Raw genomic sequence first — 27,999 nt, 5'->3', positions numbered from 1 at the left:
GTAGCTAAACTTCCACGTGAGAGGCATCAGTCTGAGATGCAATTTTGCAAGATCTCTCTCTCTCTCTCTCTCTCTCTCTCTCTCTCTCTCTCTCTCTCTGGGGTGTGTTTCTGTGGAGGACAGCTCCTAGGAGGCAGCACACTGGCAGCGAAGGCAGCCTACCAATGAGAGGTGGAAACTGAGCCCTCTCTCTCTCTCTTTTTTATACTCTTTGGATCTTTGGAAAACCTGCTGTGTGATGTTGCAGTCATTTCTGATCTGAGCACAGGAGTGCTCTCTGTCCCTCCTGATCTACAGTCAGGGCAACTTGGCTGTCGAGGAAAGTGTTTTGCCAGGTGTTCCTGTGCAATCTGAGAAGAGTTTTTTCTTTCTATCTCTCTACCTATCGTGGAATAATAGTGCCATGCCTTCTGGATTGCAATACAGCCTCTTTCTCTTCTTGTGCCTAACATCATGTCAGGAATTTCGAGCATCCCAGGTAAGCCCCATTCTCCCAATCAACAACTGGTTAGGTCTGGATAACATTTCATCTATCTATCTATCTATCTATCTATCTATCTATCTATCTCTATCTATCTATCTATCTATCTATCTATCTATCTATCTATCTATCATCTATCTATCATCATCTATCTATCATCATTCATCTATCTATCTATCATCATCTATATCTATCTATCTATCTATCTATCTATCTATCTATCTATCTATCTACCTACCTATCTATCTATCATCTATCATCTATCTATCATCTATCATCTATCTATCTATCTATCATCATCATCTATATCTATCTATCTATCTACCTACCTACCTATCATCTATCTACCTACCTACCTACCTACCTACCTACCATCTATCTACTATCTATCTATCTATCTATCTATCTATCTATCTATCTATCTATCTATCTTTAACATCTATAAAATCTTGGAGGGGTTATAAATGCAATGCATGAAAGAAAGGACACGTTTCCCTTGACAGTAAAACAAATGGTGGGTTATTATTATTATTATTGCTAACTTTTGCTTAAAAGGCTGGACTTTATTTTAGCTCCCCCTCCCCGGCCTCATGTGTCTCTTTCTGCAAAAACAACAGGTAAGTAAAATGATGGTTGCTAATGCCCTTTGATACACATCCTCTAATTTTCAACTTCACACCAACGACAAGAGGTGTGGTTAATATTTTGTGTAAATCAGAAAAGACACGCAGGAAACAAGGCCAGTCCGAGGCCAAATAAGCCCCATCAGTCCAGACTAAAATGCAAATCTTCATCAGGAGAAATTTGAAGACTAAAAAGATAGCCTTCCCATCACTTAATTCTCGAATTCCTCGACACTGTTTGAGGTGAAGAATGCAGCTCCAGAAGTGTAAGGGCATGTAATTACTTTTGCAAATTATCTGCCTCTGAAAATTCTTACATTTCTTGCCCTGTATCCCTGCCAATAATGCAACTGCAACCCTCTTGCTGGGTTAGGAAACTCAGCCTGTTCCTCCGTTAATGCCTGAATAAACCAGCGCAGTCAAGCGATTGCAGAGCTTGTGAGTTCAAGTCACTTTGCAGGAATATCAACATGGGCTGAGCGAGCTGCACAGTGATGAAGTTTATTATGCTTAACTGTAGCGCAGTAGTTCTGGTTAAAAATAACTCTTTAACAAAGAGCTTATTATAAAGGTATCCAGTACGACTTTTTAAAAAAAATGCCTGCTGCATGCTACATATGATAAGAGTCTTCGGCAAGAGAAAACTTGTTCACTCCCCAAACCCCGAGAACATGCTTCATATAAAACATGGCAATCAAATTCTTGTTCATTCAAATTGTAAGGAAATGTCAGGTTTATTGTGTCTGCAGTCATTCCTTTTTGACTGGCTCCTGTCCCAGTACTTAGTGCTGACTTTTGATCCTGGTGAAGACGTTGTGCAACGGATAAAGAAAGTCAATTTCATAGCAAAAGCAGCATTTGTGTGGGTGTGTCTGTGCATGTGCGATCAGCAATAAGAAGAATTTTGTTCAGTTCGCATTTTACTTTGACCTTGCCTGATTTTAGTGCAAGCCGCCCTGCAAACCCAGCTATATTTCAAAACTTCTCTGGATTTCACGATGCAGTTTTCAAACCAAGAAGAGTGCATGGGGGGGGGACTATATTAACCTATGGATTTGCTTGCAAACATATGTATAATAGGCAAAATTGCAAAAGAAAAGAAAAAGCGATGCATATATTAGGCTTAACCTGCATGGAAATGCATGCTGATTTTCGTGTTGACTTTTTTATTCAAAGTAATGCAGAAATAGGCAAACTGAACTTAAGGCTGGGAAGATGGGAAATCAAAAGAAACTGAAAATGACAGGTTTGTGCATCCCTATTTGCGATAGATGGACAGATAGTGATAAACTTGCTGAAATATACTCGGAGTCGAGTGTGGATTTCATGCTCTTTATTCAGCTCATAGTAGTGAGGAGGAATGGAAGGTCCCCCAGAATGTCTGCTTTATATACATTATTTACACAATGGGCCCCATGTGATTGGCTAATTCTAGGATTCTCCTGTAGGCCAATCAGGTTGCGGATTCACTTCCACCTGGAGTTGGATTGGGTGGCTCCTGCGGACCAATCGGACTGTTGCATTCTGGATCCTATTCAACTCAATACATAACACTTGCACAGACAGACCAAGAGATATGCATTTATGGCTGAGTGGATATAGGATTTAGATAGCGTAACAGATGAATTAATCCCTTGTGCAAGAGGTAACATTCCTTTCTTGCAGGAGGCAAACAGGACTGAACAACTGGGCACTCTCAGGGCATAAAGGAAAGGCAGGGGGCAGCAGCTGTTCCTTGCATTCCATTTGCTCTCTTGGCAGTCATTTACATGAAAGTATTTCTCACGTGACACTAAAAGTGATTCTGGGGGCTCTTCCAGCATGTTGTGGGATACAAAGCAGAAAATAACTATTGTTGTTGTTTTTAATCAGACACTCACAGTTTTGCTTATGTCAGCATGACAAAGTCAGCGCTAGCAGTTGGAAAAATTGGGTGCTTTTGGGGGGCCTGGACCAGGTAAGGAGCTGCCTAGCACAAGAGACCCACCAACTTTGCACCAAGCCTGTCGCCATGGAAGAAAGGAGATCAAGAAGAAGAGGAAGAAGAGTTTGGATTTGATATCCCGCCTTTCACTCCCTTTAAGGAGTCTCAAAGCGGCTAACATTCTCCTTTCCCTTCCTCCCCCACAACAAACACTCTGTGAGGTGAGTGGGGCTGAGAGACTTCACAGAAGTGTGACTGGCCCAAGGTCACCCAGCAGCTGCATGTGGAGGAGCGGAGACGCGAACCCGGTTCCCCAGATTACGAGACTACCGCTCTTAACCACTACACCACACTGGCTCCTGGGTATTGTTTACTGGGTATTTGGCTGCCCATGACACTGGATCAAGTGTCATGGGCAGCCAAATACCCAGTAAACAAAACAAAACATGTGTGACCAGCCATATCACCTGATGGTCCACACACCACTCACCAGATTTCATCCCGGCTCCACCCTTGCACCATCAAGTACAACACCCTGCCAAGAAGACCAATATTATTGACTTCCAACGTTGGCTGCCAGGACATTGGCCCAGCTGGAAAGGCCAGTACCAGATGTGTATATTGATTAGCACAAGGGAGTCAGGCCATGCATGCTAGCATAGTGACAATGACAGTCATATGCCAATGATCTCATCAGCTCACGGCTTTGCTAGCCACTCTTGACATAGCTGCCAACGTTTCCCTTTTTTAAAGGGAAATTCCCTTATTCCGAATAGGATTCCTCGCAAGAAAAGGGAAAAGTTGACAGCTATGACTCTTGGCCCCTGTCAAGGCCCTGTATTCTGACATTTGCTGGACCAAGGAAAAGTCTGCACTATCTTAATAGCAACAACAACAGATTTATTTGTTACACTAATACATTTAATTTGTTCTCTGCCAGTCTTGTAAATAGCCATAGACCAGGGCCGGGCAACGTTCAGCCCTAGAGCCTTGTATGGCTCCTAGCCTGATTAAAAATCCCTGTACAATTCAGACCCCTGGCAAGAGCAATCTGGTCCTCTTCTGGTGCATACATAACTTTATTTTTATGCCACCTTTCCACAGTTCAAACCATGCTCATAGGTGACTTACAACATGGAAAAAATACATAACTACAACACAACAAGCGTAGTCATAAACAATAAACAAAATATTAAAAAATGCATGACCAAATTGAACAATTTCCACATAAATGACAGCCAGATCTAAAATATACAAAATACAACAGCAGCAACCTCGCCCAACAAAACACTCAAATACCCCCAGCCCAATTTGGTAGGGAACAAGGGTGGCAGAAAGAAAGAAATGGAGGTGGGGAGGGGCAAGAGAGAGAGAGAGAAGGGTGTTGGGGTGGGGGAGCAGTGGCTCCACCCATTTTTGTCCCTGGCCCTGCCCACCCCTTGCATGTGGCCCCCAAAGAATGCAGCCATCAGCAGAAAACAGATTGCCAACTCCTGCTTTTGGCAACTTCCATCAATAGGAAATGCACCCTTATAATAGATAAATACTACTGAATTACCGTACAAAATCAGTAGTAGAAGAAAACTATAACCTATTCAAAAGCATAACATCTCAGGGCAACCAAACAACAGTCACCTGGCTTGAATGTTGAACCAGGTCAGCCTCTGCCAGCTTGGAACCCTCCAAATATTTTGGACTACAACTGTCATCAGCCTCAGCCAACCTGCTCTGTCAGAGTTGACAAATGTTAGAGAAGGCGAGGGCCCTTTAAATGAAAAGTGACCTTTCACTGATGATGGAGCTGACTCCTCCATAAGGCTCAGCCTAAGAACCGCTGTTGCTGAAACAACATCTAAGTTCTACTGTCCTACAGCATTCAACCTGAGCACTGCACGGAGCTGTCCAGAGTTCCCAGGCAATTGCTGGAACCATTGCTCACGTCAGAACTGCTTTGAAACACATTTTTGTCACATGCATGAGACACAGGTCAGCACGAAAGACGCAGGGCTCGGTTGTCAGTGAAGTTAACTCTTTATTCAGGGGCATGGCATACAACTCAGCAACACTTCCCAGCAGATCTTGCCTCTATGAAACAGTTGCCAGGACTGAAGGTCCCCGCCTTCAACCCTTTCTAAGGCTCTCCTCTCTCGGATGTTTCCTAAGCAGTCTCAAACTGCATCTGCCCACCTCCGGCCTCTGCTCTGCCCTCCTCTTTATCCTTATTATCCTGCACATTCTTGGAGACCAGCAGGGAGGGGAGCTTGTTGTAGCAGGAGAGGGAGACTCCCTGGATTCTTCAGTAGCCTCTCAGTCCCCCTCTGCTTCAGCCTCGGTGTCTGAACTGCTCCCTGTCACAGGTTCCTCCTGCTCACTAAATCCTGTTGCCCCTTCAGCATCCAGCCCTGCCTCCCAGTCCTTTCCCTCTGACCTCTCCTTGGTGTCCCACCACCAAACCCTTGGCTCTGAGCCTTCCTCCTCTGTGGTTTCCCTTGGGGGTTCCCCTGCTGGTGCCTCCCACCACTCCTCTTTGTCCAGCCAGTCCTTGGCACATGTCTTACAATGTTGTGAGTACACAAATTGTTTCAGGTTCCAGCTATAAAAAATATAATGTGTGAAATGACCACTGAGCTCAAGTCTGTGCTCCACTGAGCTACAGATCTTGGTGGGTGGCATGGGAAGGTTGCAATGACTCAGTTAATTCTGCCTTACAAGGCTGGTACTGTGGATTCCCTGAAGGAGGTGCAGGAAGGTCAGGATAGCTCAGTTGCTTAGACTGTGGTGCTGATAATGCCAAGGTTGCAGGTTCGATTCCCATATGGGAGAGCTACATATTCCTGTATCCTCAAGGTCCCTTCCAACTCTACAATTTTATGATTCTATGATACAAATCAAGTGGGGAAGACTGTCACGGTCCAGCCAATGGGTGATCGAAGTCCCGGCTGAGGAGGTTGGGACCGGGGGCAAGATGATGGGGTGGGAACAGGAACGAGCGTCTAGAAGCCAGGGGTCTGAGGGTTAGGAAGCAGGGAGTCACGAAGTCAAGGCTCTGAGGGTCGAGAAGCAAGGAGTCAAGGAGCCAAGGAGCTGGGGTCCGAGGATCAGGAAGCAAGGAGCCAAACACAGCAAGGCAGGAAATGTGTTGCTGTGGCAAAGAGCCGAAGGGAAATGCTGACCTTATATCCTCTTGCCACCAGGTGCAGTGAGTTACCAAATGGCCTCACCTGTGCCACCATGCCTTGCCTCTCCAGAACAAACTTAGGAAGGTCCCAGTCCTGCGAAGCCCTACTGGTCACAGGGCCCGGCTCCTGCATGCACTCCTGACAAAGACATTGGGGGAAATGGCTTTCTAATTGTACTCAACCATCATGTTTAACGCCGTACATATAAAGGCACATTTAAAGGCCTGATCCAGCTGTTTAAAGTCTTTGTGTTTCCCACAGAACTGCATGAACAAGCAGCAGCTTCTGACTGCCATCCGCCAAATGCAGCAATTTCTAAAGGGGCAGGAAACGAGATTTGCCGAGGGGCTCCGTGTCATGAAACACCGGCTGACGACTTTGCAAAACACAGTCATGAAAACCACCCCTGACCCACCAGCTGGTAATTAAAACAACAAGCCTAAAGTGATGGCGGTGCAAGAGCAGGAGCAACATTGCTCAGACGGAGAACCCAGGGCATAGCCAGCAGCGTTATAGGACCAGATAGACCCCGATTGGCTCCTTGTGTCATATGACCCCTATATACTGCTCATCCATTCTTAAATGACATTTGTTAGTCTCTCTTGGATATAGAGGTAGGAAAGTCTTCGAACAAAACAAGTAACATTTTTTATTAAAAAACTATGGGTGTAAAAGGGACGCGGGTGGCACTGTGGGTTAAACCACAGACCCTAGGACTTGCCGATCAGAAGGTCAGCAGTTTGAATCCCCACGACTGGGTGAGCTCCCATTGCTCGGTCCCTGCTGCTGCCAACCTAGCAGTTCGAAAGCACCTCAAAGTGCAAGTAGATAAATAGGCACTGCTCCAGCAGGAAGGTAAACGCCGTTTCCGTGTGCTGCTCTGGTTCACCAGAAGCGGCTTAGTCATGCTGGCCACATGACCCGGAAGCTGTCTGCGGACAAACGCCGGCTCCCTCGGCTTATAGAGCGAGATGAGCGTGCAACCCCAGAGTTGGTCACGACTGGACCTAATGGTCATGGATCCCTTTACCTTTACCTTATGGGTGTAAAATGCTGGGACGGTGCAAGATCCAGGGCCCATTGTAAAAGATATGTGTCTTGGCCCCCTGAGTCACCCCCTAACCACACCCCTGCATCCCAGCATGATTCTGTGATGGTGGTGCTTTTGCCCTCTTTCCTCTAAGAAGACGACGAAGAAGAATTTGGATTTGATATCCCGCTTTATCACTACCCGAAGGAGTCTCAAAGCGGCTAACATTCTCCTTTCCCTTCCTCCCCCACAACAAACACTCTGTGAGGTGAGTGGGGCTGAGAGACTTCAGAGACGTGTGACTAGCCCTAGGTCACCCAGCAGCTGCATGTGGAGGAGCGGAGACGCGAACCCAGTTCTCCAGATTATGAGCCCACTGCTAACCACGTCATTTATTATTTTTGTGTACCCAACTCACAGTGTTCTGCCCTGCCCTGGATGCCCCACTGAATGGCAAAAGATTTGGCACCAAGAACATGGTGGACCATGAAGTTCATTTCACCTGCGATCCTGGATTCCGACTCGTCGGCTCCAGTTCTCGAGTGTGTCAGCCAAACGGCAGCTGGACAGGAGATGTTCCTGAGTGCACAGGTAATTCACTTTTTTATTCCCTTGGCTCGGGCATAAACACTCACCTTCAGATGATCAAACACAGCTGTTTCAGGAGCAGCCACAGATGCTGAAGATGGATGAATTTGTATCCCACCTTCCCTCGGAGAAACTCAAAGTGGCATACATGGTTCTCCCCATTCCCAATTTTATCTTCAAACAACCCTGAGGTAGGTTAGGCTCAGAGGAAGTGACTGGCCCAGGGTTATCCAGTGAGCTACATGACTGAATTGAATCTTGGTCTCCTGGGTCCTAGTCCAACACTCTAACCACTACACCACGGTGCTGGCTCTTGTGGACTACGGCTTCCATAATCCCCTATCATTGGCTATGCAGGTTGAGGCTGATGGGAGCTTGGGTATAATTACACCTGGAGAGTCACAGGATCCTAATCCTTCTTGCACATTATATGGTGTGGTGTTTGTACAGAGCCCCCGGTCGTCTCACGGACTATTAACCTGTACACCACTAATCCACTGCCACCAACCAGGTCCTCACCGGTAAAATCACTTCAGTCTCAGTCTGGTTCTCAAGTTAATAAAGAGGAGTGTGTTTTATTTCAGACACTAACAAACTTTTACAGCATTCCAAACATTGTTACTCTTTGCTTTCTTAGTCTTATTTTCCTCTCTCTATCTCTTCTACCTCCCCTCACACAAGAACCCACTGCCCTAACAGTCTCTCTATTACCAACTGCTTCTCCAACTGCCTTTCCCAACCAGCCAACCCACTAAAACCAACCAACTACCCACCAACAACTCTAACAAACCTCACGCTAAGCCCTTTTATACACATGTAGGCTCCGCCTCCAGCTTTCCTATTGGTCTACATTTTTAACCCTTTCTTTTCCCCTGTACAGATAGGCTCTAAATGAACGTGCAAACGCCACATATGATTAGAAGACTATCACTTTAGCATTTATCCTCAGGTGTTACTCATCACTGATGTGCAGGCTTAGGGCCAAACTAGAAGTGAATTTGAATGCACTGAACATGCATATTTTTGTAGAATGGAAATAGAATCCATGGGGAAGCTGATCAGCCTTAGGACTACTTGCAGGGATGGGGGTGAAGGGGGGGGGCGAGTTGATCTCTTTCCCAAACTGATATTTGCATTTCAGGGTAAACTGCCATTGATGCCAATGGAGGCTTTCTTTGCAATGCAAAAAGAGAAAAAGAGAAAAGCTGTTTCACAGAATGGATTTGTTGTGCCCAAATTATTGCTGATTGCTCTAAATCCACGCAACTGTTGTTCATTGTGTGTGAGGCTGCAGATCCAAGCATATGTCAAATCTTTTAATAGGCAATTTATTACTAGGAAACAGATGACAACATCTGAGAAATCGACTGGCACAAACACAGTAATTAATCTTATGTGCTTTTTGGGGGGGGGACCAACGTGAGGTTTATCCAGATTGGCAAACGAGAAACTCATACATAATTACCTCTATTTAAAAAAATTGTTTACTGGGCAGAAGTCGGTTCTGTTGATGGTGAGCAGGCATTTGGCATAACACACGCATTTTATATTCCTGAACAGCCATTGTTACTGTGCTTGCCTGTAGATGTAAGAAGGCAAGAGAAGTGTGACAGAAATGTCAAACCATGGAGGGAAGACGTGGTTGGAAGCCTCAGGGTGCAACTCTGCTAACACTGTAGGCTGGTGTACCTGCATGAGAGGCATAGAGACGACTCTCCGAGCTTATTTATGCTCACCTTTTGCTCTTCCTTCAGTACAGTGGTACCTCGGGTTACAGACGCTTCAGGTTACAGACTCCGCTAACCCAGAAATAGTACCTCGGGTTAAGAACTTTGCCTCAGGACAGTGGCGTAGCGTGGGGGGTGCAGGGGGGGCCGGCCGCACCGGGCGCAACATCTGGGGGTTAGGGTTAGGGGGCGCAAATCCACGGGTTAGGGGGCGCAAATTACTTGCCTTGCCCCGGGTGCTGACAACCCACGCTACGCCACTGCCTCAGGATGAGAACAGAAATCATGCAGCAGTGGTGTGGCAGCAGCGGGAGGCCCCATTAGCTAAAGTGGTACCTCAGGTTAAGAACGGACCTCCAGAACGAATTAAGTTCTTAACCCGAGGTACCACTGTATTAATTCTCTTTGGGCTGCTGACCTAACGGCGCTCCCTTCTCCTTCTCCTCCATGCCATATTTCAAATCCGGACAGAAAGGTTGTTCAGTTCCCCCCCACCCCCAAGCTGACATATGGCAACCCTACCCATGCCATGACAGCAGACATACTTGAAGCTCTTTTCCACTGAGATGGAAGACCAAGCATTGTGCATCTTAGATAGAACTAGGATCCTTCCTATCAAAAGCCAACATGGTGCAGTGGTTAGAGTGTCAGACTAGGACCTGGGAGACCGGGGTTCAAATCCCCACCTGGTCACAAACCTCTCTGGGTGACCTTGGGCCAGTCACTGCCTCTCAGTTTAACCTACTTCATGTAGTTTTTGTGGGAATTCAATGAAGATTGGCAGAACCTTGAACTCCTTGGAGAAAAAGGTGGGATATAAATTCAGTAGAGTAAATATTTCCTTCAATAGATGTCACTCATTTTCCAAACTCAAGAGTCACAATGTGGTTCCATCCAGAATTCTGCAGCAAATTCAACTTCTGCTGAGAATTTAAACTCCAAGGTCTCTGCAAACTATGTTTCTACTTATGGGTGCTTTAGAGCTTTCCTGCTCTAATCTGGTTCCCTCCAGATTCTCTGGACTACAACTCCCATCAGCCCCAGCCAGCACATATGACATAAAGTAGGTGTGGTTTAGGGGAAATGGTCTCTTGGGTCAAGTAGGAACTTGTGCCTGGTGTAATTAGACCTGCGGGCCAGAGGAGTCCCACCTCTGGCTAGAATACTGTACCACAGATGGGGACTGGGGACAATGGGAAAGGCCAATCTGAGACCAGACTAAGGGACCAGCTGCAGCATGTTGGTTGGGGGCCTCTATAACAGCAATTGCCTCTTAGCTGTAGAGAGACTTGAATGCAGAACTGTACTTTAAAAGGGTGTGTGACAGCTTCGAAGGAATACAATACAGGCAGGAATTCAAAAAGATACGTTGCAGACAAATAGCATATCTGCTGTGTAGCCGCTGCAGCCCATCAGTGATTTTGGGTGCAGAAAAGAGATGGCTAACCCATCCCATTTGAAATCTCTTGACTAATTTTATTACGACTGTTAGAATTGCTTTTGCTGGAATCCTGAGTGATGCAAGATACTATTAATGCACAGTAAAATGCGTATTGGATTACCATTTCTTTAAACATATTAGTTGTCTTTTGACTCTCCAAAAATGCTTCTTTATTTTGAAAGTACTAGTATGAAAATTCTGGGTTGAACAGAAATTTCTTCTGAATTGAACCTGCACTTATCCCTAAAGTGTGCCTTCCTTGTATTTTGCTTATTGAAATGCAACTGGGGAATGAAATTAACTACAATAACCTATAGAAACTGGCCTCTGGCCTTGCTCCTGTGTCTTTTACAGAAGCCTTACACACAAAAATCCCACCATCAAAGCTTTTTCATCAATCATCTCTGTGCCAAAAAATCCTTTACTTCCTTGGTTTCGGCCCCTTACAGTGTTTCCCAACCTTGGGTCTCCAGCTGTTTTTTTGACTACAACTCCCATCAGCCCTAGCTAGCAAGACCAGTGGTCAGGGATGATAGGAATTGTAGTCTGAAAACAGCTGGCAATCCAAGGTTGCGGACTACTGCCTTAGAACCCCTGTTTAGCATTTTAGAATATTTAAAAATGTTTGTAGCACATGGAATTCTTTGCCTTCAGCCTTCCCCAAACTGGTGCTCCTCAAGATCCTTTGGACTACAATTCCCATGAGCCACACCCTGATCATGGGAGCTGCCTTTTATTGCTCCTTTTTAGAGATGTTGCTGGTTTTTATTGTGCTATGTCTTACTATATTTGTAAGCCACCTTAAACTATATGAGGAAAGCCAAGGGTCAGGTAAATAACAGCAAATAAATGGAATGTTATGGCTAGCTAATTTTTATTTCCTGTTAATGTTGGTCCTTCACCACACATTGCCATTTGATGGAGAGATTGCCATCTCAAACACTGGATTAAATTAGTGTGTATCATAGTGCGCTGTGTGTGTGTGCGTGCGTGTGTCAGAGAGAGAGAGATTTGCATCCATTTTCCTGACTTTGTCTTTCTCAGTTAACTCAATGCAAAAATTCTTGGCCCTGGTCTGTGTGGTTTACATTTTCACACGCTCCTCCATAGGGTGCTTAGGCCCCGGTGCATTGACAGCGCTGTTTGTTTAAGTGAATTCCTACCTCATTGTGCAAGATGCTAATGAGCCATTGAGCTGCTGGCCGACCAAGCGGCTGCGAAGGCCAGAGACCTGCCACTCTCCATTGTGTTTGAGAAGACAGACATTTCTAAAGAGATTATGGCACAGTGCGCTGGACGGCCAGCCAGATGTGACTCTAGAACAGGGGTGGGGAGCTGCTTTTCAGACCAAGGGCCGTATTCCCCATCTGGGCAATGTTCTGGAGGCCACATGGCAGTGGTGGGAGGTGCAAAGCGATGCAATCTACGTCTGTACAGTAAGTTGGTTTCTATGCACAATCACCTCTTCCATCCATGCAGCCAAGAGGAATGAACAGAGTTCAAGGAGACATCCTAGCGGGGCAAAAGCACAGGAAGAGTGGATGGGGTTAAAAGGGGGTGTCGCCTGTGGAGAGGCAGGAAGGCTGGATAGAGAGGTCGGATAGAGAGGGGATGCGTTGGCCTCTGGCCCAAGGTTTGCGACCTTTGGCCAAGAATCAAGTGAGCAGTGGGAATTAGGAGAATGCCCTTTGCCGTTGTCCACAGCGGTCCCATTCACAACATACATTTAGATCACCATGATGCCACTGTAAATAGTAATAGTGCCCCTCCAAAAGGATTCTGGGACCTGTAATTCTTAAGGGTGCTGAGACCCTTTTGCCCTCTGTTATGTACTGAGTTGAATAGTATCCAAAATGCAGCAGTCTGTTTTGTTTTGATGATATTTATTGAATTTTTTTTAGAATTACAAAAGAAAACAAGGTAGAAAAAGAAAAAGAAAAAACCAAGAAAAAACAAACCACATCAAGCAATACAGATTAATAAAAATCAAAATCAAAAAATAACACAACACAATCAAAAGACAAAAATATACCACAAACATTTAAAAACAAATCCAATATTCTCAAAACCTTAACTGTCATTACCTTCTTTCTTTGACCTCCTCCTCCTCCCTTTTTTTGTATCCTAGTTGTTAATTGTCGCAGCAAATCCTTTCCATATTTCATAATATTCTGTCATTACATTACCTTAATCTATTTTAATCTTATCTTACTATAAAAAACCTTAAAGCTTAAAACTTAAGTCTTTTACCAATTTCTCATAACCATAATATTCTTACATAATTCTTTAAATATTTTTACTAAAGCCAAATAATTTCGTTCCAACATTTTTCTAACATTCATCAATTTTGTAAAACAATCCTAATAGAAAAAAATAAAAAACAATCCAATCTTCATCCAGCGTCTCTTCCTCCTGGTACCGGGTTTTGTCAGTCCTTTCTATCCCATCAATCTAGCGCATTAACCTGGTAATCTTATATCCGAGGCCCTTAAGTCCCTTCCATGTCCTTTTCATGTCTTCTTCATATTTATAGCTATATTTTCCTTTGTCTCCTGCTCCTTTCACTCTTGGGAACTCCAGCTTAACAGTGTTTTTGACCCTTCTCGACAAATCAGCCCCTTTTCCATAGTCCACACTGAACTCCATGTGGTATTTAAGAACCTGTTTCAAAGTCCCTCCAAAATTAAGAGCCCCCACAACCCCAAACATCTCACGGCCCATTACCAGACTTGAAAAGTCCAAACATCCCTGCATAGGGGGGTCTATCCAACCCCCCATTTCCAAGCCAAGCCAAACTTTATCTTTCCAAATCTGGCTTTTTCCAAGCTCATTTGTCAAATCCAAAAACTCATGTTCCTGCTGGGCCGCAGCTCCCTCCATCTCTGGCGCCCAAGATTCAGCAACATCCTCTTCCCTCATTTGTTCTGTCAGGGCACACTCCTGATTTGATTCCTGGGTGGGCTCCATATAATTTCCCACTGCCTGTTCAAAATTTCTGATCGCATCAGTCATCAAGTTCGTCTTCTCATGTAGCTGTTCCAATAGGGCACTTGTTTTACAGAGAGCACACAACAGAGCTTCTGAATACATTGTCCTGCAAGATCAGAAGTCTATTCCCACGATCGTAATCTGTAGCAGCTGCAAGCTCCCTGATTCAGAATTGGTTACAGTTTCACAGGCTCCCTCTAGGGGAAAAACTTCTATTTGTTCTTTTCTTTTAAAGGCAGATCTAACAACAAAGTTTCCTTTTTCAGTTATTTTGTCAATATTTGTTCCTTTAAAATGCGAAAGGGAACAATGGAATCACTATGTGGAAAGTTACTTTGCTTTACACTCACTTCCGCAGGTTTAAACAGTCCAGAAAAAAATCCCCCCACTTCTCCTGCTTCCGAAGGGGGTTCAACAATCTTAAATGGTGAAAGTTAATCCTTTACAAGCGATTTTCTGAACTCTAGTTTGCCATGTCTTTGCTTTAATCTATCTACAAAGAAACGGAAGCCTGACTTCCTGTTTAGACCTTCCCGTTTCAGTGCCAAATTGAAATAAACTTTTAAGTCCAATTTTCCTTTCTACTCGCAAGTCCTTATTTAGAGTCCAATTGTCCGAAATTTAAGTACTCACAGTGATTGTTTTAAAAGCCAAATTGTCCCAGGAAAAAAAGCAGCGCTCTCCGGCAACAGCTGTGCGGCTTCGCTCCACGGAAGAAGCAGTTGACTCTCAGCACCGCGCCACTTCCCCCTCTTCGCTCCGGAGCCCGTTAGTAGGTTCCTTTGTGGGTTGGGGGGGCGCTAAAGGCGCCCGCCGAGTCCCATGGTCACAGGCTTCATCCGCCTGTGATTTTTGAAAGGGTCCCGCTTCGCCGTAGCGGAAAAGACCCGTTTCCCGTGGAGCTGGTCCCTCCAGATCAGAGGGAGTCCGCCATTACCGATGGCACCACCCCGGAAGTCCAAAATGCAGCAGTCTGATTGGTCCACAGGAGCCACCCAATCCAGCTCGAGGTGGAAGTGAATCTGCAACCTGATTGGCCTACAGGAGAATCCCAGAATTAGCCAATCACGTGGGGCCCATTGTGTAAATAATATATATATAGCAGACATTCTGGAGGAACTTCCATTCCTCCTCACCACTATGAGCTGAATAAAGAGCATGAAATCCACTCTCGACTCCGAGTATATTTCACCCTCACAGAATTACAATTCTCAGAGTGGTCAAACCATTCAGCTGGACACTGAGGTCCACCTCCAAGGCACTGGCGGAGGAACGGGAGTGCGGAGGGAGTGGACAGCCCCCGGTACCACTATTCCGGTAGGGTGCCATTGCGGTGGCCCCCCCAGACACGCGCTGTGCACCCCCATGCACCGGGCACCACATCCCCACAGGCAGCACACCACGCCCACGCCTGCTCTCTGCCCCCAGTAGCGGAGCATGCAGCTTCGCCGCTGCTCCAAGGGTCTTCTGGCTGTTCCTTCACTGTGAGAAGTGAAGTCACAGGGAACCAGGCAGAGGGCCTTCTCAGCAGTGGCACCCACCCTGTGGAAGGCCCTCCCATCAGATGTCAAGGGGATAAAGAACTACACCACTTTTAGAAGACATCTGAAGACATCCCTGTATCAGGCAGTTTTTAAGGTTTGACGTTTCATTCTGTTTTTATATGTGCTGGAAGCCACCTAGAGTAGCTGAGGAAACCTGGTCAGATGGGTGGGGTATTATAATTATTAATCCCTCTTCACAGGGAACTCTGTGAATTGCAGCTCTGGGAGGGGAGTAGGGGTTCTCCTAGCAACTCTCAGCACTCTTAAGGAAACTGTTACGGAAAAGGAGCAATGCAGCAGCGAGCTGGCAGCTGGAAAGCAAAACACATAATGGGAATGTTGGATACTGTTCTGTGGGAAACAAAGGGGCAGTCTTTTCACAGTGCAAAGCACCGGAATTACTTCACAATGTAATATGAGCTGTACAGGAAGTAAGGGAGGAGTTTGTCTCTCTGCTGTAGGAGTTTGAAGTGAGCAGACGTGTTTCTCTGTAACGCTGCAAAGACAGAAATAAAGGCATGTAAATACATTTCTGTCTATCTCTTTCCCCTGCCCCTGGGGGCAGGGAAGAGTGGTGTGTTCTCCTCATGCATGAGGAGGATCGCCGATCGCGACCTTGCCTGGGTCTTGCCGGGAATGCAGACAGGGAGGTCAACTAGGAGATCAAGCCGGGTGCCTGGAAAGTGGCCAGTTTCTCCTGAAGGAAGGCTTGAAATCCAACATTTCCCATAAGCCTTTGGGGGTTGTCAGTAGTAGAGAGGTCAGTTGGTTAGAGCATGGTGCTGATAATGGCATGGTCACAGGTTCAATCCCCATATGCTTCTTCCGGCATTGCAGGGGGTTGGACTAGATGATGCTCAGGGTCCCTTCCAACTCTATGGATCTATGACTGTTTAAAGTGGTATCATAGTGTTTTTGCATATATGGCTTCAGTATGGACAATGTCTTCCTTGGGTAGCTGGCATCTATGCAGGTGAAAAACCACCATTTGTCCTCTTTAGTACACCTGGGCAGTGTCTGGGCCTCTTCACGTTGCCTTGCCCAGGTGTCGATGAGGCCTAGTTCACACACTCAGCATGGAAAGCCAGATGAGGATCTCGGCTTTGTAGAAAGTTCAAGGAAGCAGGAGCGGGTGGAAAAATTCGGCTACAACTCCTTGGCTGCTTGTTCAATAACTTCATGGTCTGGCGACCCCTGATTATTTAGAGTATTCTATTGATGATCAGGGGAGCTTGGCTTTTTGGCAGATGGGAAGCAGTGGCAATCCATGAGGCATTCACTCACGCAGTCTGTTTCTTCAAGGAATTCCACTGCGCTAATTATTTCAACACATGCCAGGGAGAGGTGAAAGGGTGCCTCAGGTGAATAGAGATTTTTTAAGGGGGGGCAGGGGAGAATCTGGCCAGCTCTTGCAAATAAAAGATTTTGCTTCTTCCATTAAAGTGTATTTTACCTTGGGGAGGATATGCGTATTTGCAAAACCAGGAGGAAGCTGCCTAACCTTGTTGCAAACATGCAAATAGCCGCCATATTGCTGTTGGTTGTGTTCACCACAGGTTGCCCTTGAGCAGGGGTAGCCAATGAGCTGCCATCTGGATCTTGTGGATTACAACTAGAGACTGGGGGAGAAATTAGAGGGGAATGCTTGAGAAAAATCTGTAGATTTAATCCAAATTTCATACCGAAAAGAAAATTATGAGGAGAAATTTGTACTAAAATGTTGTAGGCTTTCACTGAAGAACTTAAAAAGCAGGCTATGGCTTACAGAAATAATTTGAAGCTCTGAAACCTCCTTATTTTATTGGCCTTTTCTTAGATATTGGGGTTTGCACCAGTCACCTGTGCCAGAATGGAGGAACATGTGTTGACCGAGGTGAACAGTACAAATGCTTTTGTCCCCAGGAGTGGACAGGCCCCAACTGCCAATATCAAACGCAGACGGGTATGTATTGTGGTAAGGGGTTAAGGAGGGTGGGAAAGAGGGATATTTAAACCTTAATGTGAGAGAGAGGGGAGGGCAGGCCCTCGAAACACAGGACATTATAGAGAATCAGACGATTTGCTCATTTAGCTCAATATTAGCTACACTGACAATATAGCCATAGCCATATTAGTTTCCACTAATATCCTTTCCCTCCATGTGGTGGAAGTGATCAAAAAGCTTACACAGAAAGAGGCAGAGGACGTGTCATGGGAATGCTGGTTTTGCCCATCTCCGTCCCCACACTTTGTGTGTAATGTGTAGTTTTCCCCTCCTTGTCGTAGATGTAGAACAAAACCACCACTCCATTTTATTAGCTGCGTAAAAATAAAATTAAAAGTAAGGATGTCTTCTCATTTGCGGTTTGGGATTTTACACTGTCCTGGAGGCGAATTCTTCCCTCCCCCACTTGTCCTTTAGTACCACCAGAATGGAGCGTAACAGATGATCCGGCGTTCAGCCGTAAACCTCGCTGCGCCAAGTTTGACCGGATGCAGCAGTGCAGTTGCGAAGCAGGCTTCCACATGAGCGGCACAGCAGAAAACAGCATCTGCCAGGGTAAGAGTGCAATTGCAAGAGATCTCTGAGGAGTCTGCTGCTACAAGCTGTTTCTGCTTCCTGTCGAAGTTAAAGCCATGTCTAAACTTCAGAATATGGTGGTGTGGCCTTTCATTTATAGACTTTCAGTGCTGTATGGGGGGGCGTGTTATAGAATAAGGTAAGTTAAAAAAAAGATGAATCCCTGATCCAAGGAGCTTAACACTGTAAATTCCAACAGTAAGAAAGTAGACAACAGTAGGAACTGCAACAACTTATTGCAGCATGGAGTGCTTCTGTTAAAGGGTTCCAGCACTCCATTCTTTTCCTTCTCTCTCTTAAAGTTTTCCGGTTCTCCCCCAACTCTTCCCAAACAATCAACCACAATTCTGTATCTCCAAAGTATCCTCAGTCCTTGTTGGGCTGTTTAGTTCAGTTTTGCTTTTGCATGTTTATTTTTGGGTGGGGTGTATGCACAGGTGCCCAGTATCAGAGACATTAAAACCTTGGAATTCTCCACTGATTACTGGGGACAGGACAAATTGTCCCCTAGCATATTTAAAAATAGCTTCTCAGGTTGAACCAGTAAACAAGCTATCTGGACAATGAGATGGTTCTCTCTACCACTTTTCTATCTATAAGCTTCTCGCTCCATTGCTTGAGCATGAGTGGCGCAGATTTGCCAACATAAAACCCAAGCGGCTGAAGACTTGAAATTGATATTGATGGGCTTCCAGGTTAGCGCGATCGGCTAATGGCGGATTCCCTCCGAGCTCCGGAGGGAATCGGCTCTATTGGAGACGGGTCCTGCCGCGGCGGCGACGCGGGGACCCTCAGAAACCACAGGCGCTGAAGCCTGTGGACTTGGTGACTCGGCGGGCACCATTTGCGCCCCCCCCCCGGCCCGCAATGTGTACAATGCAAACCCATTTGAATTGATTTAGAAAAGCAAAGCGGATTTATACATTTTCAAATCAATAAATGAAACGCAGTTGCAGCCCACACACTTGAGCTCATGGTGAAGCAATGAGCACCTTTACTTGGAAGCAAGTACCACAGAGGATTACTCCAAAATCAAGTGAACATAGAAGTCCAACCTTAGCTTCAGTTGGGGATAAGAACCAGAAGGTAATAAGATAAGGAGTTAAGAACTATAGAAGGCAAAAGGCCAGCCGGCCCTATCATTAGACAAAAGGTAAAGGGACCCCTGGCCATTAGGTCCAGTTGTGGCCAACTCTGGGGTTGTGGTGCTCATCTTGCTTTATTGGCTGAGGGAGCCGGCGTACAACTTCAGGGCCATGTGGCCAGCATGACTAAGCCGCTTCTGGCGAACCAGAGCAGCGCACGGAAACATTGTTTACCTTCCCACCGGAGCGGTACCTATTTATCTACTTGCACTTTGACGTGCTTTTGAACTGCTAGGTTGGCAGGAGCCGGGACCGAGCAATGGGAGCTCACCCCATTGTGGGGATTCGAACTGCCGACCTTCTGATCATCAAGTCCTAGGCTCTGTGGTTTAATACCACCTCAAATGGCAAGTGCTGACAGGCAAGACTGAGCACCACCAGAGCTATTCTTCCTAAGCTCCCATTCCCCCTGGGGAATGTCCTACGCAACATATCCTTGGCCCTCTGAACTAGCCTTGCTCCTCAGGTGTGGAACAGGGTGATTTCCCATCACAGGTGTTGAGAAGTAAGATTCAACAGCTAGTCCAGCCAGAATGGGCTGAAGGCACCATCTTGGCAATAAAATGTCTGACGGGGGCAAACTCTGCCACACATATAAGAAATCCCAAAGGGTTTCAACACCACCTTGCGGACTGCCTTGGGTCACTCCCGGGTCACTGTGTCTTAGGCAACTACTGGCGGGAACAAGCTCGCTGTTATCTGCACAATGGCCTGCATTCCTGAGCTAATTTATCATTCAAATCTGAGCATCCCAGGCTTTAACAAAAAGGCCCTCCAGAGTTTTCCAGCGGCAGGCAATTTCAGGATGGGCCAGCAACTTAAGAATCAGATCTGTACAGCAATGCTCTCCTTACGTTGTTATCCAGCAGGAAGCACCAAGGGCTGTTCTTTTGAATAAACCCACACAGTTCATAGATCTGGAAGGGCAAAATGTATGCTGCTAATATATATAACACCAGTAGCATATCTCAGAATTCCGCAGAACCCCTTGCGCAGCCTGTCATGAAATTTGTCCAAGCAGAAATAACGTTGCTTTTCTTCCCCCTTGCAGATGTGAATGAATGTGAAGTTTACAAGCTGGAGGGAGCCCCTCGTCTCTGTATGCACACCTGCATAAACATTCCTGGCTCGTACCGCTGTTCCTGCCCCAGAGGATACCAGATCTTCAGCGACGGGAAAAGCTGTGAAGGTGACTTTAGCATGAGGCAGATGGCATTTCACAGATGCTGAATGACAAAATGTGCAGGCTTCATGCAGACTTTTCAGTCCCCAAAAACTGCTTAGATTGTGTGCAGTGTGTTTCTCTGCAACCAGGGTTTAAGCTGCAATCCTGCACATTCTCTCCTAGCAGCAGGCACTTGGTTAGGCACGCATACATTTTATGACTATAAATGCAAGGAAATGCTAACAGAATAGAAGCTGGACTTCCCAAACGCCGTGCAAGAAGCCAGATTTTTGTAACGGTTTGTAATGCACGGCTACTTAAAATTCTGGCTGTTAATGCCAAGGGAGGGAGACCCGCTGAAACAAGGTAGACATTGTAATGCCATTTAGATATGTCGGGAGGTATGGTGGTCAAGCGCCAAAAGGAATTGAATAGTGATATTGTATGCATGAAGCATGCACTCTGTGCTCTCGCTGGCTACAGAAAATACCTCCAGATTATGATAAAACAGAGCTAATCGCTGGGATTTGGTTGGGTTTTCGTTGTTGTTTCTAAAATTAAAGCATATTGTGTAAGGGAAGCAGACTGACATTGCATGGTTTAAAATATTTTCTGTCCACTCCACAAGCCAACTAACCTGGAATATTTCCCCTCATTATTTACTTTGGCTGCATGCACACCATACAGTTGAAGCACATCTGACGCACATATAGGTAAAGGTAAAGGGACCCCTGACCATTAGGTCCAGTCGTGACCGACTCTGGGGTTGCGGCGCTCATCTCGCTTTACTGGCCGAGGGAGCCGGCGTACAGTGGCCAGGTGGCCAGCATGACTAAGCCTCTTCTGGCGAACCAGAGCAGCGCACGGAAACATTGTTTACCTTCCCACTGGAGCGATACCTATTTATCTACTTGCACTTTGACGTGCTTTCGACCTGCTAGGTTGGCAGGAGCAGGGACTGAGCAATGGGAGCTCACCCTGTTACAGGGATTCGAACCGCCGACCTTCTGATCGGCAAGTCCTAAGCTCTGTGCTTTAACCCACAGCGCCACCCGCGTCTCATTACACATACCCTTCCCCCAAAAAAGAATCCTAGGAACTATAGTTTGTTAGGGATGCTATAGCTCTGGGTAAACTACAGTTTCCAGGATTCTTGCAGGGGGGTACTTTAAATGTAAAGAATATTTTGCCCAACGTGGGGCTTGAACCCCCAACCCTGAGATTAAGAGTCTCATGCTCTATTGACTAAGCTATCCATGCATTTTATCCTTGCTACAACCCTATGAGGTAGAGTTAGGCTTGGGTCTTCTCATATTTATGGAGTGACCACTTAGGCCATCATCTGGAAACAGGAAATGCACCACCAAAAGAAGAGGTCAGAGGGTATCAATTTGGAGAAAACTTCCTTGGCAGAGCTCAGCTCCAGATACCTCTCATGTACATAGAAAGGATTTAGGTGGAACTTCTGTGCAACAGTTAGAATGTGCAAACTGTCACTGGCCTTGAGAGCCAAAGGGTGGAGAAGATCATACCTTCCCCTTTCTGTGTTAAGCGCGTCACCTAAACCATCGACTCTGGTCCTTTGCTTTCCATGTTTCCATTTGTTTTACAGACATCGACGAGTGTGCTCTCTCATCGCACAACTGTACCAGGGGAACGACGTGCATTAATACAGGAGGAAGCTTTCAGTGTGTTAATCCAGAGTGCCCCAAGCCCAGTGGAAACATCAGCTATGTGAAAACATCGCCGTTGTAAGTATAACGGGAAAATTGTCGTTTGCCACCTTTGACGGCAGTAGGCTAGTTTAAAGCACCCGGGGCAGGTCATGCATGGCACAGAGTGAGCTCTATATTCCAACACCTCATCATACTCCCTGCTCTGCTCCCTTGCCTCACTCTGCCTAATGATAGAGCTGGCCCTAAAGGTAAAGGGACCCCTGACCATTAGGTCCAGTCATGACTGACTCTGGGGTTGCGGCGCTCATCTCACTTTATTGACCGACGGAGCCGGCGTACAGCTTCCGGGTCATGTGGCCAGCATCACTAAGCCGCTTCTGGCGAACCAGAGCAGTGCACGGAAACGCCGTTTACCTTCCCACCAGAGTGGTACCTATTTATCTACTTGCACTTTGACATGCTTTCAAACTGCTAGGTTGGCAGGAGCAGGGACCGAGCAACAGGAGCTCACCCCATCGCGGGGATTAGAACCTCCGACCTTCTGATCGGCAAGTCTAGGTTCTGTGGTTTAACCCACAGCACCACCCACGTCCCCCAGAGCTGGTCCTAGTTCTGGGCATAAGGAAAGAAATGATGACTGTCCACTGTGCAGTTCCAGTTCCTTTCTTTTAAAACTAAGAACCAAAAGATCGTGATGATCCAGGCTGTTGGCATATTGTTTTCTGGTCTGTGATCAAACATTACGACAACCTTATGAATATTTCCCCTCCAGCCAGTAAGATTACTTGTTATATTTTCTTTGATACAGGGCCAATGTTCTGTGCCTTGATTATGCACCATCGCTGTGTGTTGCATAATCTGTGTGGAGCTTTGTTTGAGTTTAGACAACTTTTTGGGCACAATCCAGACAAAGTTAAAGACCTTTAAATCCAATTGATTTCCATGAGAGGTTTATTCTGCAGACGCACCATATCCTTAAAGCACATTTCTTCGCCACCAAAAAGAATCCTGGGAGCTGTGGTTTGTTAAAGGGTGCGATGAACTGTAGTTCTGTGAGTGGTGAACTACAGTTCACAGGATTCTTTACAGATGAAAAATGTGCTTTAAATGTACAGTGCATCTTCAGCCTTAGGCTGCAGCCGTAATCCCATTTACCTGGGAGTAAGCCCATTGAATTCAATGGGACTTATTTCTGAGTAGATGTGGTTAGGTTAGTGCTGTTCACTGTAATAGGCAGGATTCACCTCATGAGCCCCATCAGCAGAAACCTTACACAAGGACTTCTGCTTGCACCCTGAGCTTTCCCCTGCCTCTTCTCCTGCTGTATGCCTCCCCCCGAAATTGGCTTGAGAGGTGGTTGGGAGAACCCCCAGAACAGCATGGGGGTGGTGGAAGGGGGTGGAGTTGTTCCAGCTGGCAAGCAGAAACCCTTGTGCAGATGGAACGCTCAATTCATGAAAGCGTGACATTGAATTCCGATCCAATATGCCAAATTTTTACCCTTCAAAATAAATGGAAATGAAAAGTGCCTAAGGTCATCTGGATTTCACCTTCAGACTCTGAAACAAAGGTGGGTGACCTGTATGGAATCCAACAACATCTCAGAGCCTTTTTGGGAAGAAGAAAAGCCATTGTTAAAGATTCTGCAAAGACCTCCTGAGGTCTAAATCTTAGCAGTATTAAAAAAAAAAAAAGATTTAATATATTGTTTAGATATTTGTCCAAGTGTTTGGACCATTATGTTAGGGGTATGCCGGGCCCAACATATATTCTCACTGGCACTAACTGCGTTTTATCCAACTCTCTGGATTTTGATTTGCTCAGGTGCACCAACTCTGTGGGGTTGAAGGCACCTTGGCCCCCTCGATATTTGTTTTAAGGGGAGCGGACCCTCCTCATCTTCATAGCGCCCTGCATGTGGTGCATGTGTATGACATGTGTATGACATCACATGTGTATGACATCACATGCACAGCACAGGTCCGGCGCTGGCTCCTTCAGAGTGTATGGCTTCCTGCATTGCACATGCATCATCACACACGCACAATGCCCAACATGCAATGTGTGTGACACCATGCAAATGCATTGAGCGTTGGGTACCCTCAATTTTGGAGGCAACTTGGCACCTCCGGATTCACTTATACTGCTGCTTTACAGTAGTACCTCAGGTTAAGAACTTAATTCGTTCTGGAGGTCCGTTCATTGGCTCCCAGTACGTTTCCGAGCACAATTCAAAGTGTTGGTGCTGACCTTTAAAGCCCTAAAAGGCCTCAGCCCAGTATACCTGAAGGAGCGTCTCCACCCCCATCGTTCAACCCAGACGCTGAGGTCCAGCGCCAAGGGCCTTCTGGCGGTTCCCTCACTGCAAGAAGCCAGGTTACAGGGAACCAGGCAGAGGGCCTTCTCGGTAGTGGCGCCCACCCTGTGGAACACCCTCCCTTCAGACGTGAAGGAAATAAGCAGCTATCCTATCTTTAAAAGACATCTGAAGGCAGCCCTGTTTAAGGAAGTTTTTAATATTTAATGCTGTACTGTTTTTAACACTCAATTGGGAGCTGCCCAGAGTGGCTGGGGAAACTCAGCCAGATGGGCGGGGTATAAATAATAAATTATTATTATTATTTACCTGAAACTGTTCTTAGGTACCTCAGGCTAATGGGGCCTCCTGCTCCTGCACAATTTCTGTTCTCATCCTGAAGCAAAGTTCTTAACCCGAGGTACTATTTCTGGGTTAGCGGAGTCTGTAACCTGAAGCGTCTGTAACCCGAGGTACCACTGTATTGTCATCACTGTTTGCAGCCCTGTGCTCCAGACTGGAGGGAGGGCAGGATGTAAAGATATTCCATACGACGAAGAAATAAACGCATCTCCTTTGTACCCCCACCCCTCACTTTCCTTCCTAGCCAATGCGAACGGAACCCATGCCCAATGGACAGCAGATCCTGCCACCACGCCCCGAAGACCATCTCCTTCCATTACCTCCCTCTGCCGTCCAACCTCGTCACTCCCACCGCCCTCTTCCGTATGGCGACCGCGTCGGCTCCTGGGCGGCCTGGCCCTGACGGCCTGCGCTTTGGGATCGCAGCAGGCAACGGCCGGGGCCATTTTGTCATGCAGCGCTCGGACAGGCAGACCGGCGAGCTCATCCTCGTCCAGAGCTTGCAAGGCCCTCAGACCACAGAAGTGGAAGTCGACATGACCGAGTACCTGGACCGCACTTTCCAAGCGAAGCACGTCTCAAAGATTACCGTCTTCGTGTCGGCTTACGAGTTTTAACGGAAGCCGTTTGCACAGGGGAGGAAAAGAAGTAGCTCGTGGCCTGCTCTTATTCACCCAGAACTTTTGGTTCTAACCACCAGCTGTACTACAAAAGCCGGAACAGACATCAGGCACTGCTGTCTGGGTACTTGCCTGTGTTAATGCCAGCCTTGGATATAATGGCTGTCGCCTTTCTCCTTCTCCTCCGGGGGTAGCTAGCATGGCTCTCTCCTGATGCTGTTAGACTACAGCTTCCATCTGTCTTGCGGGCTGCTGATGGGAATTCGAGTTCAGCATCATTTTGAGAGTGCCACATTGGCTACCCCTGTTTGACTTTAAACACTCAATGCCCTGAGTGCCTTTGAGGGATAATAATGTGATTGACTGCCAACTATGGTTGGTGTCCCGCCTTGACCAACGCCCCCCTTACTCTAACCCAGCCTTTCTCAAGCTGTGGGTCCCCAGATGTTGTTGAACTACAACTCCCATCACCCCTAGCTAGCAAGGCCAGAACTCAGGGATGATGGGAGTTGTAGTCCAACAACATCTGGGGACCCACAGCTTGAGAACCGCTGCAGTCTAACCTGCCCTTTGTTAGCCAATCCAGCATGCCACATATACAGACAACCTATCCTTAATGCAGACATTCTGCCCTCATCCCAAGCAGAAGTTCAACTAAGGAAGAGTACAGGTCATCTCTCTTTTTCTCCCTGTCCCTTTCTCTGATGCTGTATGAGAGCAAAAACATCATATATCTGTTGCAAGGGATCTGATTCTACTTTCTGTTGTTTGTAGAGTACTAATGCTGATCTGATGTCACAAACCATGAGCATGATTCAGCAACTATGGAAACACTTTTTAATTCCTGTTTATTTCAATGGGAAGGACAAGCAATGGTGTGCTTAACAGTGCAAACCTATGCATGTTTGCCTGGTAGTGAGCACCACTGATTTCGTACGTACAGCCCTAGCCATGTCTACTCAGAAGCCAGTCCTACTGAATTCTGGCAGAATATCTGAGAGTGGGGGTTCGGTTTGCAGCCTAACTCTCCAGTCAATGTACACAGAGTTACACTGCGCATGCCTCCTTTTGATATCAGTAAGACCATAACAGGACAATCTTATGCACATCTACTCTCAGACCAAGTAAGTCTCGCTGAGTTCAATGGGGTTTACTCCAAGGTAAGTGAGTCTTCTAGGATCGTTCCCTAAAATACTGAGCTGGGTCAGTTCTAAATTATGTTGCAACAAACTCACCATTCCAGCCATACTTCAGAACTAAATTTTGAATATATATTTTTCATAGTTTGCCTGTGAAATAATAGCTTTGAGGGACACTTTGAGGAAACTGAATCTTAAGCCTTGATGATGAATTGTAGAAGCCGTTATTATGAATTTGGATGGTGCCCTGAGTCCCTTCCAATTATTGGGATCCTGTATCTGTGGGGGTAAACCACAGGAGAGCAAACTTACCAAACCAGTCCTTTTGTCTAGGTAAAGGTTTTGGCTGACTAGTTAAGCACCACAATTAGCATAACCAAAGAAGTTGCTCTATGCCGTAGCACAGGTGGGCGGGCCTCCCTGCCCCCAGCTGCTAGGAAGGAGAATAATAGCCGGTGTAGCATGTCTGAAAGAGGGAGAAGCAGGCTGGAAGCTGTAGGCGCAGAGACATGTTTGCTCTGTGCTGGATCCAAAGCTATAACTAACAAAGAAGCAAGATTGTTCGGGGTGTTAATGCTGCGAGCCCCTCCATCTTATGCTCAGGTTGTATATATGTGTAAATAAAACAATTTACCCAAGAGGCATCACAGTCTCCTATGGCCTTCATTCCAAGGAAACTGAACCCCCATAAAGAGCCTTGAACCCCTGGATTCTCTCACCACTCAGAGACTGGGGTGGCATGTAACACTATTATGCTAAATAGTAAATTGTCGGATTTGCACCTTGCTTCTCCCCGCTTCATAATCCCACTAAATTTAACAGTATTTATAACTGGGAATACCCCAAAGAACCGACATACATATGAATGTATTTTCCCATTATGGTTCCTTGAGGTATTCCTACTTCTAGAAGCCTATTATGTTTAGTGGGCTATATATATAATGCAAATTGCTCTTATAAGAATCTGTTTACACTCTCTCTGCAATAGCTCTGTGTCCACCCCCTAGCTCCAAAATAATAAGAATTTTGTTCCAACTCTGATGTCTTCAGTCAAAGGGATGTGGGGAACATAATTCCATTAAACATGTCCTTGTTTGTATTTCGTATGTGTTTTTCATTGAGTGTTTTGGATTTTATCTTCTTCTGCAGTTATGTATGCCCCTGGGATCATGGATCGTCAAAACCCAGATGTAGTTTCACCGAAACTGACATGGCAGAAATCTGGATTATGACATAACATGAACAATGGCATCAGTTCATCAGTTCATCCAGATCTGCCTTGTTTATTGAGCATCTGGGTTGCTTTAATACCTGCATATGTATACCTGTATATATATATAGAGAGAGAGAGAGCGCGCGTTCTGCGTTAGTGGCAGAAACAGTCACAACACTGGCACAAAAATCTGGCTCTCAATTGGTATCAGCCCCCTGGGGCATACTAGATATCTGCTTCTGCCAGAATAGGAAACCTGGGAAAAGGGTATATCAGCTGCTGTTCCCTCGGGGTTTT

At 46.1% G+C, this 27,999-nt stretch overlaps 1 protein-coding gene across 2 annotated transcripts; it reads left to right on the top strand.

Annotated features, from left to right (window-relative positions):
• The first annotated feature begins 30 nt into the window (after positions 1-30).
• FBLN7 (fibulin 7) lies at positions 31-27,588 on the top strand. 2 transcript variants are annotated; one of them, XR_014523577.1, is made up of 9 exons: positions 34-478; positions 6,469-6,628; positions 7,658-7,828; positions 17,342-17,467; positions 17,927-18,064; positions 20,282-20,419; positions 22,008-22,146; positions 24,975-25,796; positions 25,860-27,588. XR_014523577.1 is itself a non-coding variant. In XM_083494646.1 (8 exons), the coding sequence occupies exons 1-8, from the start codon at positions 404-406 to the stop codon at positions 25,345-25,347; spliced, it is 1,320 nt and encodes a 439-aa protein (XP_083350772.1). In that variant the 5' UTR covers positions 31-403; the 3' UTR covers positions 25,348-27,588. The 2 variants fall into 2 exon arrangements, 1 of the variants encoding a protein (XP_083350772.1); XM_083494646.1 differs by having other exon boundaries at positions 31-478; positions 24,975-27,588.
• The last annotated feature ends 411 nt before the right edge of the window (positions 27,589-27,999 follow it).

The sequence above is a fragment of the Podarcis liolepis genome (assembly GCF_965112155.1).
Source record: "Podarcis liolepis genome assembly, chromosome: 3".
In the NCBI taxonomy this organism is placed as follows: domain Eukaryota; kingdom Metazoa; phylum Chordata; class Lepidosauria; order Squamata; family Lacertidae; genus Podarcis; species Podarcis liolepis.
Note: the sequence above shows the minus strand (reverse complement) of the source record. Positions and strands in the feature narration are given on the sequence as shown.

Coding starts and splice junctions, on each gene's coding strand:
- FBLN7 (XM_083494646.1), top strand. CDS start 404: ATGCCTTCTGGATTGCAATACAGCCTCTTTCTCTTCTTGTGCCTAACA. Junction 7,829..17,341: donor AGATGTTCCTGAGTGCACAG/GTAATTCACTTT, acceptor GCCTTTTCTTAG/ATATTGGGGTTTGCACCAGT. Junction 22,147..24,974: donor TATGTGAAAACATCGCCGTT/GTAAGTATAACG, acceptor TTTCCTTCCTAG/CCAATGCGAACGGAACCCAT.